The 14,978-nt window shown below is 29.4% G+C and overlaps 1 protein-coding gene across 1 annotated transcript; it reads left to right on the plus strand.

Moving 5' to 3' along the window:
• The first annotated feature begins 6,965 nt into the window (after positions 1–6,965).
• On the plus strand, positions 6,966–8,471 carry LOC120068836 (MLP-like protein 328). The gene is made up of 2 exons (XM_039020471.1): positions 6,966–7,180; positions 8,106–8,471. The coding sequence occupies exons 1-2, from the start codon at positions 6,988–6,990 to the stop codon at positions 8,369–8,371; spliced, it is 459 nt and encodes a 152-aa protein (XP_038876399.1). The 5' UTR covers positions 6,966–6,987; the 3' UTR covers positions 8,372–8,471.
• The last annotated feature ends 6,507 nt before the right edge of the window (positions 8,472–14,978 follow it).

The following is a 14,978-nucleotide window of genomic DNA, read 5'->3' on the forward strand; positions in this document are numbered from 1 at the left end:
TTAATTTTCTAATAAAATTAATAATAAATAATTAATTCTAATTAATTTAATATCAAATATTAAATTAATTTAACACAAACTCTTCCATCATGAATTTAATATTTAAATCATATTTAAATATTAATTAATTCTCCAATTCAATTTAATTCCAAAATATCACATATAATTACTAATTCCCTTAATTCTAATTTGAACGTTTCAAATTAATTTATCACGGTACTCTAACGCTAATCAATTTACAAGCTAGTAGGGGGACTTCGTTCACCTACAGATCATGGTCTCCAACGATCCGATATTAATCTGTTAAACTCTTTACACCGAATTAACCCACATTTTTTGAAGCTGACTCTTAGGCTCGCCCTAAGATTGAGAATCCCTTTTCTGGTAGTGACGGCTTAGGCTCCTTCTATGACCTCGAAACTCTTCGAAATGCACTCAAAAGATGAAGAACATGCACAACGGAATAGTGAGCAAACGAGCAAGAACATGATGTAGAATAGTTTTGCCAAAGTACATTAAATGTCTTACTCAATTAAAAAAATTGCGGCAACCCTAAAATGATTACAAAACTCGCATAAATAATTGAATTCAATCAAGAAAATAATTCCTTATTTGGAATAAAAATTTGTGCTTCAAAAAAGGAACAATCGGACTAAATATCACAGACGGATATTTTTGATAAAGAAAATATTCTACAAGAAAATATTTTGATGTCAAAACTGGATGATAAAACTTTATTTGAGACATTTGTAGAACCACTGCCTTAGAGAAAATTATAAAGCCAACAAACCAATTCTCCAATAATGTTAATTTCATGCATGTCTTTCATTTTATCCAAAACAAAACCCCCCGTTTTTATTGCTTTCCATGGTTTATTAAAGTTGAGGCTCTACTCTAACGAGTCTGTGAAAGTCTCCTTGCTACGACCTTTATTCATATTGAATTTCTCTGAAATTCTACGTTCTTCAAATGGATCCTATCAAATATTTCACATTTAGCTTAAGATGAGATTTAATCCTAGACTTCATGACGTTCGACCCGTACTTACCGCTTATGATGTTAGTTAGTATAAAATGTAGGTTCAGTGAATTACAAATATTATTTGCTTAGGTTAGGGGTTTATTTGCGATGATAAATCATGGCCTAACAATGGTCTGGTTGAAGTGCTTTTTACTCTATTTGATTTACATGGTGGACTCTGCCAAATTCTTCACCTTATCCTCTAAAAACATACTTGAGCTACTCTGGCCCTGGTTTCCCTACTTGCCCCAATGGTCGTAGTTATACACTGTCCACCTTGCTAGTTGCCACAATAATTCACCCCAGTTGGAGGCTTTTGTGGTTGTCCTTTGGCAAAGAAAATCTTTTCCACAAGAGTAGATGGTTCAGCAAGTTCAGCCCTTAGTTCATTTACCTCTCATGTAGATGTTTGACCTCTAGGAGCTCGCGTCTCGAACTGTCGAGTACTCTAAGACATGGTGAAAATGAACTCCTTAGTCTCAGACGAAGTTTTATTGACAAATGTCCAACCTACAGTTGCATTTATGTTGCTCTTATCTTGTTGACGTAATCTATCATAAAAATAATGGAATAGAAGATGGTCAAAGATTTGATGATGAGAGAAACTAGCGAAGAGACATTTGAATCACTCCTCATACTTGTATAGAGACTCCCCTGGATTCTAAAAGATGCTATAAATCTTCTTTCTCATTTTGGTGGCTCTACATGAAGGAAATAATTTTTCCATACCTAGGCAGGACTTGTCCCCTAATTCTAGACCATTTCTACAATATTTTGTAGTACCCGTAGCACGGGTCAAACACAGGGAACTGAAAGATATGTGAATTAAATTGATTAAATTGCAGTAGAAAGTAAATTGTAGAAAAATTAAAGAGAAATTGAATTTGAATGATTAAACAACCCAGCATAGGTTTTTGAGTTAATTCCCCAATTTTACAACTCAATAATATATCCATTAGATAGATCCTATGTCGTCTAACATTAGCTAACTCACCTATAAAAGCTAGGCGAGTGTACTAATTATTTAATTGACTAGTTTAATTAGATGAAAAATATCGTAATTAATATAGGTTAACTACATTAAGATGAAGAAATTTGCTAAGATGAATTACTAATAGGAAAAACCTAATTAGTTATTAAGTATAATTTTTTCCTAGTTTAATTAATCAATATTTCTCAATATTCACAACTTACAAGCTAATTTGCTACTTAAGATCAACATGCAATTTTATGTCACGTATTGCAATTAAATCATAACAATTGATTATATGTCCTCAAGCATAAATACAATTAGACATCATTCATAATCTGAGAATGAATTGAAAAAAAATACAAGAATTTAATATAAATCGACTTAAATCTCACAAGTGTGCAAAATGAGGAAAACTACTCTACGCCTAAGTTAGAAAATGTTACTTTAGTCCATAATCGACATGTTGATCAGTGGGGACAAGTTTTGATACATGTGCCTACCAAAAAGAAGGAGAAAATAGGAGAAAATCGTAAGGAATTCGGCTAGATCACAGATCACATAACCTAGGTGGCTAAATAGGTGTTTATAATAATCGAACTGGCACCCCAGCACTAGGGTATAGCGGCACAACGCTGACGGACGAAATCGTGCGATGGACTTTAGAGCACCACAACACTGCATGCTTTTCACGAAAATAGGGCATCTTGTCTTCTAGCATCGAGCATGGCACCATAGGGTGCAAGTGGCGTTGTGCAAGTAAGGGCAAAACTTGTCATTTTTGCAATTTCTTTCTTGGTTGATGCAATTAAGCTCCGTTTTGGCCCATTTTAGCTCTATTTCGTTATTAATGCCCAACTCTACCTCTGAAGTGCCCGAAACAAATGGAATCATCAAGTAAACAAAGAAAATCTAGAATAACCCTAAATTAAGCAAAGCATGATAGCACTGTTCGGTGCTATCAGCTATTAGTGGATATTATTTAGAAACCTTTATCATGATTATCAATAATGGATTTTTACCACTAACAGACTTCTATCACTAATATCTACCTATCTTCGATATCACTGATATATGTATATGAGTGATATCTATCTAAGTTCTATCACTAATGTCACTAATGAGGGATATTGACGATACACAAATATTACATTATCTACCTAAGTTATATCACTAATTCATGTAGTTTGTCAATGAGAAGAACCCTATCACCAACAGACTAAGTCTATTAACTATGACATCAATGATAGGAGTTTATTACTGTTAAATTTTGTACTTTTAATGTCCTAAAAAAAACTATCCATCTGTAACGTTTCCATTTCTCATTTCTTTTCTTAAAAAGACCTCAAATTTCATAAATTGAAAAAGTAGTCCTTTAAGTTCATTGGTTCTAAACTCGTTTTCTCAAATTTTTGCAACAAAGTAAAAGTAATTAATTAATTTTTAATTAAAAAGTAAAAGTAAGCACAAAAAATCAATAATAAATAAAATGAAGATAGAAAATTAAAATTATAAATGAAAAAGAAGAAAAAACAGTAAAGTTGAAAATTAAAATGAAGATAGAAAATTAAAATTATAAATAAAATCAATAATAAAATAAAATGAAGATAGAAAATTAAAATTAGAAATCAAAAAGAAGAAAATTATAAAGTAAGCAATGAAAAAAAAAGTTGAAGCCAAATGAAAAAAGAAAAAAGAAAAAAGAAAAAAGGAATAGAAAAAACAAAACAGGAGTGGAGAAGAAATAGGGAAAGAAAAGAAAAAAAAAAAAAAAAAAAAGAATGGAAAACATGGGGGAAAGAAGAAGAAAAAAAACAAAGAAAAGGAAGAGTAATACAGGAGGGCAAACTTGAAAATGGAAAAAAATGGAAAGCTGGTTGGTAAACATTTTCCATATATGCCATTATTTTTAAATTGTATTGTATAGGTATATATTTTCCTTGCTACCTATTATTATTTTCCTAACTTCAATTCCCTCCTCTCATATATTGTTAAAAGAAAAAACTCCCCAAGGACACTATTTGTTATTTTTTATTTTCCTATTTCTTTTATTTTTATTTCTTTCTTTTCTTTTGATTTTTTTAATATTTATATATTGGTTTAATTTTGAACTTTACTAAGAAATAATATTGCAATATCAAATTTGAAAAACATTGAAGAAAAAGAACAATATTATTGCTGTTACTTCTACATCAGGTTATTTGTATTTTAAAATTTTTATAACGTTTTATTATCTCAATGCATATTATATATTTATTTATTTTACGGAATTAATTTATATCTAAACAATAAAGTAAGTGAAAAAGTTTGAAAAATAAAAGAAAGCAAGCAACAAGAAATAGTTTTCAAACTAATTTTTATTCATATATATATATATATATTCAACAAGAAACAAGAACCATAGTAATAAGACATGTTTTTATTTCTAGTTTTCTAAAAACTGAGAAAGGGGAAATAAGAAATGATAAATAAGTAACATACCATGTAATCAAATGAGGCGAAAACAAAATCAAATAGATTAGTAATGCATTTCCAACAATATAATATGATAAGCTAAAGTGAGCTTGGTTCAACAGTAATTAGCATGACTTTTTTTCCTGGAAATCGAAGAATCAATTCCCCACCACAATTGTTGTACTAAAAAATAATAAAATATGATAAAATTTCAAAAATACAACATTAATATATAAAAGAATCTCCTTTATTTTGTTGTATTCTACCATTAAACTTTTTCTTGTTTTGACATAATTTTTTTCGATCCATATATTCTCTCAAACTTCTCTCAAACTCACATTTATTAGCATGACTTTCTTCCTTTGAAGTCGAAGAATTAATTCCCCACCCCAATTGTATTAAAAAAAGAATATAATACGATAAAATTTCAAAAATACAATATTAATATATAAAAGAATCTCCTTTATTTTGTTGTCTTCTACCATTAAAATTTTCTTTCTATTGACATAATTTTCTTAGATTAATATATTCTCTCTAACTTCTTTCAAACTCACATCTCTTTCGTCTTTCCTACAATTTTATCATAAACGATTATCTTTTTGCACTATTATTAAATGTGTCTCTATCTAAAACTTTTTGCACTCTCATATTTTTTATCTGTCCGAAATATCTTTCGATAAAACTAGTTTTGATCATAAACGAAGCAATATTTAGGTGAGGATTTGTACCCATTTTCTTCACAGCCCTGTCAAATTACAAACTTGAAATAAAACTCAAAAATATTTTTTAAAATGATAATTGCACTAAGTAGTTCTTTTAGGAATAACTAATTAATTATATGACAACATTTCAAAAGGATTACAAATGTGATAAAGTCTATCGATAGACTCATACAAGTGATATGGTTTATCACTGTTAGACTTTAAGATCTAAATTCAAAATTTGTTATATTTATAAATCTTTTTGTATTGTGTTATATTTGTAAATATTTTAGATCTAATTGTAATATTTACAACCGTCTCTTAAAAAGAAAGAAAAAAAAAAGCAAATTTTGATGTAACAAACAACGGTTAGACAATTGGTAGACCTAAAAATTATTTTGATGTATCGAACTCTATATGGTATCTAAATAATTTTTTTCTTCTGTAAATTAAAACTTTTTTCCCTCTGACATTAACTTACCACACTCCATAATAATAATAATAATTATAAAAAAAAAATTTAAACTAATAATAATAACAATAACCAAGTTGTGCTCTAGCTTGATTTGGCTAGTTGCCCCAACGATTGTAGTTATACGTCCATCTATCTTGTTGGTTGCCAGCATACTTCATCTCAACTAGAGGCTTTTATGGTTGTTCTTTGTCAGAGAAAATTTGTTTCACAAAAGTAGATAATTTAGCAGGTTCACCTTAAGTTCATTTAGCTCTTGTGAAGATGTTTGAGCAATGAAAGCTCGCGTCCCGAACTGTTGGGCATTCACAACCATGGTAGAAATCCATTCCTTAGCCTTAGAGGGAGTTTTATTGACCAGGGTGCCACCTGCAGCTACATCTACGTAGCTCTTATCCTGTTGCAGTAATCCCTCATAAAAATAATGGATGAGAAGATGATCAAAGATCTGATGATGAGGGAAACCAACACAGGCTCTTGAATCTCTCCCCTTATTCGTACAAAGACTCCCGTGGATCCTACAAGTTGTGGTAAATCTCCTTCTTCATTCTGGTGGCTCTAATGCATGGAAGAATTTTTCTAGAAACTTTTTATTCAGCCCCTAGGTAGTGGAATTTGTATGAAAGATATTACTAATAGACTCATATTAATGAAATAGTCTATTATTAATAGACTCTAAGAGCCACATCTAAATTTTGTTATATTTACCAATTCTTTTATATCATGCTATATCTACAAATATTTCAGATAACAATTTCTTTATTGAAAGAAAAAAACAAGAAAGCAAATTTCGAACTAACAAGTTATATCTAAATCCTTTTTTTCTTTTGTAAATTAAAACTTCTTTCTCTCTTCCATCGTTTTTGTTTAACTTATCACTGTTGCTCAATAATAATAATAATAATACAAATAATAATAAATTTAGATATACATAGTCTATCATGGTCTATCGTAATCTATCCTAAATAGACTATGATATTTTATTATTATATTTAAATATTTTCAACAGTTTTCATTAAAAATATTTTTTTTAAAAAATCAAATTATATATATATATATAATATATATATATATATATATATATATATATATATATATATTATATTTTGATAGATAAAGAGAAAGAAAAGAGAATAAATTATTCCTGGAAGCAACTACTTTTCTCACTTACATCTGATGGAAAAACCAATCTTGTTGGATACTTGCTGGCTTGCACGAGAAGAACTAGAACAAAAAATAAAAGAAAAGAAAATTGTAAAAGAAAAACAACAAAATGAAATAAATTAAAATAAATGATGACAAGGCTGTATAAAAAGGGCAGTAGGATTGAGCATTGTTGTTTGTGGCTATAATAAGAGAATTCTAAAACCATGTCTCTTCAAGGAAAAATTGTGAGGGAAATAGAAATAAACACACCTCCCCACAGATTTTACAAACTCTTCAAAGAAGAAATTTTCGACATTCCAAAAGCTTGTCCAAAGTTAATACAAAAAGTTAACATTCATGGCAGTGATTGGAGCAAACATAGTCACGGTTCGATCAAGAGTTGGCACTATACTATCGGTACGTATAAATGATTACTTGACTATAATAACAACATCGACCACGACCACTTAGGTCCCATTTGATAATCATTTGGTTTTTAGTTTTTGTATTTGAGATTTAAACCTATAGACACTACTTTTACTTTCAATTTTCTTCTTTTGTTATCTTCTTTTTTACCAATAGTTTAAAAAACCAAGTCAAATTATGAAAACTAAAAAAATAGACTCCATTTGGTAACAATTTTTTTTTTTTTTTTTTTTTTGTGTTTTGTTTTTGAAAACTAAGTCTATTTCCTCCCCATTTATTATATTGATTTGCATCTTTCTTAAATACAATGATATAATTTTTCGCCAAATTCAAAACAAAAACAACTTTCAAAAAGCTAATTTTTTTTTTAGTTTTTAAAAATTAGCTTGGTTTTTTAAACCATTGGTAAAAAGTAGATAATAAAGTAAGAAATTTTGAGATGGAAATAGTGTTTATTGGTTTAATTTTTTAAAAATGAAAACAAAAAAAACAAAGGTCCCGTTTGGTAACCATTTGATTTTTTGTTTTTGTTTTTGAAAATTAAGCCTATTTTATCCACATTTCTTACAATGAATTGTATTTTTCTTAAGTATAATGATTGAATTCTTAGCCAAATTTCAAAAACAAAAACAACTTTTGGAAAGCTACATTTTTTAGTTCTCAAAATTTGGTTTGGTTTTTCAAACAATTGGTGAAAGGTAAATAACAAAGGAAGAAATTTGAGGTGGAAGTAGTACCCATAGGCTTAATTTTCAAAAACAAAAACAAAAAACAAAATGATTATCAAATGGGGTTAAAATGGTTAATAAACGAGGCCTTAATATTTTTTTTTTTATGTTTTCATGAATCATTCCTTAATTGGCTTTTTTTTTTCTCTTATTTATTTATTTTTTTTTTTGTTATGTGATTTCGTAAGATGACAAAGCTGAAGTTTTTAAAGAACGAGTGGAATTCGACGACAAGAACCTAGTGATAAAATTGGTTGGATTAGAAGGAGACTTGTTTGACCATTTCAAAACGTTCAATGAAATATATCAAGTTGTGAAAAAAGGACCTGGTCATTGTGCGATAATTCTTACTTTGGAATATGAGAAACTTCATGATGGTCCTCCTTGCCCTGAAAAATACTATGATGCTATGATTGACCTTGTCAAGGGCATTGAATCACATCTTAAAAAGTAATGTTCCTTATACCCATACTATGATATGAACATGTAATTTTATGTTGTGTCTTAGAGTTGATCCTCTATAAATAATGGTCATCCTCGTGTCAAATGGATGAAACTCAAATATTATGCTTAAATATATAATATATGTTATATTTGAAAATAATACCTAGTTTTTTTTAGTTTATGTCACAAAGTTTAATTTTTTGCCTTTAATGTGTGGAGAAAATGACGACTAAAATGTATAGTATATTCCACCTATAACAAATGATATACCTTTTAGTTAAAAATGTGCGATAAGAAAATTTTACTTCTTACATGACCAACTAATAATTTCCACCATTAGCGAATTCATTCTCTGAAACAATATTAATGGTATATTTGGATTAACTTGGGTACATAATTATAAGAATGAAATATGTGTTTAAGGAATAGGTTAAAAATCATGTTGTCCCAAAACATTTATAGAAATAACAATTTAGTCTAAAAGATTTTGCAAATTAGGTAACAATTTTGTCCGTGAATTACTATGTAGAAGTTTCGTTTTTATACTTTAAAATTTGTAACAATTTAGTCCACATTATATAAAAATTAGTGTTAAGATTTAATGACGTTTCTTGCATAAATAAATCGATGAACTAATTTTTCACAAAATACAAGATTTACATCTTAAAATAATAAAAATTGACATCTAATGTCAATGATTCTTTTACATTGGGGACTAAACCGTTACAAATTTGAAGATATGAGGGCTAAATTCTTACATACTAAAGTTTTACGGATTAAATTGTTACAAACTAAAGTTCACGAACAAAATTCTAAATTTCATGAATGTTTAAGGACCAATTGTGTTGTTTAACCTTGAATGAAAATAATCAACTTTCAAAATGATAAGATTGTTTAGTAATGCAATATCTCATTATTAGGATTTAGACTAGAACGACTCAATATCCAGATTTTTCATTTGACAACTCAACACACGACATAGGATTAATAACCGAAGCAGATCATACTTAACGTTAGAGTATCTATGACTGAGATGTAAAAAAGAAAGGTGAATTTCAGCGATACTGATAATAAATATCAGTTCTTTTAAATATTTCTTAGCCATATTTATATAATGGAGTATTCAACCTCTCTGTGTCCCAAGGTTGTGAATTATACATGAGTTGATATAACGGAGTCATTTTGGTAAGTTTAATGTGTTTTAATTTGAGATCATGTTGTAGGAGTACACATTATTTCATACTAAATTGCATCTACGATGCCATAACAAAGTGACATAAAAGTTTTAGCCAAGTGTAGTTGAAGAAGGTTTGAGGACAAGTGAAATGCCAACTAATTGTGTGTGAAGAAATAGAATAGTATTGATGCCAGATTGCCCTGGCAACAGGACCCTTCGACAAATTGCTAAATATTCATAACATTTGTGAATGTACTAAACAAATTTACCTTCAGATGTACGTTTTGAACTAACATCATACAGACATAGTATCAAGTGTCATCTACGATACGATGACGGATGATATTTGATGACGGTTCTAAACCATCATCAAAACTTTTGACATCATATAGGTACGATGACGGTGTTGTTTATGATAGCGGTTACAAACTGACAACACATCTCATGTACCACGTTGTTTAGCAGTTGCAAAGATGTCAATTTTAAACTGCCATTTATAGTCAATAAAACAATGGAAAAATACATTTCAATTCGGAAATAATAAGCAGCGCCTTAAATAAGGAAAATATCAAAAAAAGTAAATATGCAGGAAATTTTCAGATAAGAAAAGAAAAATATACTGCAAGAATTAATAGTGTTAGTCACAGATGACAAGAGAACATTTGTGACAATGACAAAATCCACCACAAGCTGCCTTAGAAAAATATGGAGCTAATAAAAAAAATCTCTAACATGTCTCATGGCCCGTTCCCTCATTTTCCATACAATCGAAGATTGTCTGTCATATTCAACGTGGATCTCTACAAAGCCTCAACCCAGTGGTCAAATGAGTATAATTTGAAAACTCTTTCATTGCAATTTATTTAACTGCATGTTTGAGATTTTGAAATTGTTGAAATCACTTTTTTCATGTAAAAACAATTTCCACAATACGTTTATAGTGACTTAAAATTATTTTAATATTTAATCTTGTACTTTTAAATACAAATTTAATATCATTAAAATTTGTTTTGAGTGTTTTTTAAGAAAAGGATTTGAAAGATTAAGATCATATCTCAAACGGATTTTAACCATTTAAGGATTACACCACATGCACCAAATAGAATTTTTTTTTTGTCTTCGTCCCGTTCTTTTAATTTTAAAAATAAGTATTCAATAGGTTTTTTATTTGTCTCCCATCAATTTTCTCTCAAACTTCAATCAGACTCGGATCTCTTTTTTAAAGCTTTGTATTATTAAAAAAATATATTCGTGTCCTCTCAAATATATATTATATTTGTCTAAAAACCTTTTTATTAAAAAAAAAAAAGTTATTTACCCCTTATTTATATCTTTTATTATAAATGTCTCACTATTCTATTCAAAGTTAATTAAAATATAATTCATTAAAGCTTTTATAAATTTTTCATAACTATTCTTAACAAGAGTATCAACTTTTTAAAGTTTTCGTACCATATCACTACCACCCCAGTTAAGATTTTCATTTGTGTTAAAAATTATAAAGGATTCATAATTAAGGAGAGGATTCAAACATATAGTGAAAGTCAAAGGTTATAATAAAAAATATTAAATATAATTAAGAATTTGCCATGTGACAAAGTATAAACGATTGGACAATTAAATTGGATGCAAAAATATAAGTATAACTAAAGATGAACACAAGAATTTATCATATAGTGAAACAACACTATTAAGAGCGTCATGCACCCACCTCTTGTAGCTCTTCTAATCATATAGAAAATAGAAAAAAAAATACCTTTTTAATTTTAAAGCTTTTAAGAATAGGTGCATGATTCTCTAAAATTTCAATTTAGCGGCTTTGGTCCATTAATTTTACAAAATAGGTTTAAACGAGGCTTGTTCCTATTTTAGATATATTTCTTTTATTATTTTACATTTTAATCGGATATTTTTATATTTTAAAAATATATTTTTTTTTTATATCCTCCCTCTTTCAATTCACTCTCACCTCTCGGTCCTCCACTACCAATTTTTATTTGGGTCTGAATCTTTTCCTCTGTCTTTCTGTAAATTACATCCCACCAAGTTCGAGCTCTCAGAACTCTAATGGATTACAAATTTGTGAGCTCCTCCCACTCTCAGCCTTAATAACCCGCTGATCATTGCTTGTTGGATTCTGCAGTTTTCTCCATGTCTTCTTCATATCCGAACGTGTCTCATGAATCTAAGCCCATCTTTGAAAGAAACAACTAATTCCCTCCATAACTCGATCCAATCCGACCTTACTAATTACCTTTGCAATGGTTTCAACGCCTACGTTCATGGCGCCACTTGCAACAACAGTAGTAGTATTTACCGCGGAGAAGAATGGTATGGAGTCGGAGGTCGGGGAGGAGAAAGAGAGGAAAGAGGGGAAGGAAAGAGGGGAAGGAAAGAAAAAAAAAAATTTAAATATAAAAGTATCTTATTCAAATTTAAAATAATAAAAAATATATTTAAATAGAACAAAGACCTTTTAAACCTATTTTGCAAAATTAAGGGACCAAAATGGCTAAATGTAAACTTTAGGGACCAATTGCATATATTGTTAAAAACTCAGGGACTAAAAAAGTATTTTTTCCTAAAAAATATTTGAAAATGAAAAAAGAACAAGGAAAAAATTGCTACAAGACAAATGTGATAGGACTATTGTGTATGATGGTATAAAGATGAAGTTAGAATAAGATGCACCAAATTATTTTTCATTTTTTAATTGGAATGCGTGATAAAAGCCAACCTTGTTGGTTACTTGTTGGCCAACATAAGATAGAGAAAAAAAAAAAAACCAAACAATTAAGTATGTTACGTGTTTGGCAATATCGTTAGCATTTTCTAGATACACATCATACTCAGAACTCTTATATGATGGGATGTTACTAACAAGTGTTTGACATCTTTCTCTAAATCACTGTTGTCTTCAGACTAAGACATAGCTTTTACTTTGCTTCTTCAAGAAATTAGGACATTCAACTTAAAAGTGTTCATAGCCTTTACACTCTCTACATTTGAAAGACTTTTCTCTTTGAAAATTAGAAGCAATTGACTTATCAGCTTCCTTCTTGCTATATTGAATTTTGAATTGTTTGAGAGAAAGAGAGCTACCAGATTTATTGATTTTAGGGTTAAATTGCCAGACATCTTTCTGAATCTTTTGAGAACACGATTGAATTGTTTCAAAACTAAAGAAATAGATTCAACAAGGTAATCCTCAAACTCCTTGTCAGGATCATCATGCTCATCTTCAACTGAGGATTTATTCTAAAATTTTCTCTCTTAAAGCCAGCGATTTATTTGTAATGTCCAATAATTGAACATTGAATTCAATAATTTATTCATCATCGTGCATTTTAAGATTTTTGAACTTAGAAGTCAACAAGTGAAGCCTTGACATTTTAACCTATGAAGTTCTTTCATGGACAATGGATAAGATATCCCACACCTTCTTTGTAGAGACATACATATTAAACAATCTGAATATGTTGCGATCAACACTATTAAATATGACATTCAATGCTCTAGAATTTCGTAATGATGCTTCACCTTCAGCTTCATACCATTGCAATTCAGGTTTCAAGATTTCCTTTCCATCATCAGTTTCAGTGTGTCGATAAGACCAACCAATGACTATAGCCTTCTAGGTTTTAAAATCAATTTATTTTAGAAAGGCTATCATTTGAGTTCCCGTCATGAACAACTTTCTTTGATTCCGTTCATGATCGAAGCACCTGAGATAAAGGTGACCCGCTTTGATACCAGTTGAAAAAGCTATAAGATGACTCCACTCAAAACAAGGATGTTAAATGGAAAGCAAAGACAAGTATTGTAACAATAAAATACTAATAATAAGAATAACATGTAAACGCACACATAAGTTGGTAATCCAGTTCAGTGAAATCAACCTACGTTAGGGAGCAATGTGCCCAGGAAAAATAACCCACTAATATCAAAGAGTCAAGCAATTACAATTTCGTACTTATCTGTAATTCAATAACTACTATAATGACTCAAGTAGAGCCCAACTCATAGATTACCTAGTCTCCCCCTAAATGCGAGACTTCCTCTCAAAAGAACTTAGGCTCCTCTGAAGTAAGTTAATATTAGTGTCAAACATTTCTGCTTTTGACAGTGTGTGAGACTTCTCTCTTCTTGATTATCTTCTATTAGCTCAGTGAACTCCATTCACTAACGAAACTTAGGCTCTCTCTATGATAGAGAACTCCTTGAGAATGAAGTCTTAGGCTTCCTCTAAGACCAAAAGTCCCTTCTCAAATACAATACCTTAGGCTTCCTCTGAGACAAAATTTATCTTTAAGGTATTGCAAAATCACATAGTGAAATAGAGTGAGTAAAGATAGAAAAACATGATGTTACCCAATTTGGCCATGAAGAATAGAAACTTTCTCCAATAATGATCAAATGCGGCAACCCTATATGAACACCAATATTTTCCATTTAAAAATCGTGGCGAAAAAAGGAAACAATGCTCAATTCGGAAATAATAAGGCACGCCTCAAATAAGGAAAATATCGGATAAAATAAATCTGTAGAAAATTTCCAAATATGAAAATAAAAATATACTATAGGAATTAATAGGGTCAGAGACATGATATGGAAACATTTGTAACGATGACAAAAACCACCACAAGTTGTCTTAGAAAAATATGGAGCCAATCAACAAATCTTTAACATGTCTCATCGCTCGTTCTCTCATTTCCATACATTGAACATTGCCCGTCACATTCGAAGCGGATCCCTACAAAACCTCGACCCAGTGGTTAAATGAGCATAATTTGAAAATGTTTTGTTGCAACTTATATTAGTGCATGTTGAGATTTCGAAATTGTTGAAATCACTTTTTTCATGATGAAAATATTTCCACAATACATCTATAATCACTCAAAATTACTTTAATATTTAATCTTGTACTTTTAAATGTAAATTTTAAATCATAAAAATTTGTTTTGAAAATTTTATATCATAAAAAATTATTTTTAAATTAAAATCATGTTTCAAACTAATTTTAACCATTTTAGAATTACATCAAGATATGCCTAAGTATGCTTTTCATTGTTAATCTCTTTCTTTTTAATTTAAAATGAAGTGTTCAACATAATTTTTTTTTTCTCCCATCTATTTTCTCTCAAACATCACTCAGACTCGCATCTTCTTTTTAAAGCTTTGTATTATTAAATAAATATATTCGTGTCCTTTCAAATATACATTATATTTATATGAAACTTTTTAGTTAATCAATAAACAAATATTTTTCCCCTTACCTATAGCTTTTATCAGGGAAGTTTTACTATTCTATTCAAAGTTAATTATAATATAATTCGTTAAACTTTTTACAAATGTTTCAAAGCTATCCTTAATAAGAATATAAACATTTTAGAGTTTTCGTACAATATCACTGCCACACCATTTAAGATTTTTATGTGTA

Source organism: Benincasa hispida, unplaced genomic scaffold, assembly GCF_009727055.1.
Source record: "Benincasa hispida cultivar B227 unplaced genomic scaffold, ASM972705v1 Contig1182, whole genome shotgun sequence".
Taxonomy (NCBI): domain Eukaryota; kingdom Viridiplantae; phylum Streptophyta; class Magnoliopsida; order Cucurbitales; family Cucurbitaceae; genus Benincasa; species Benincasa hispida.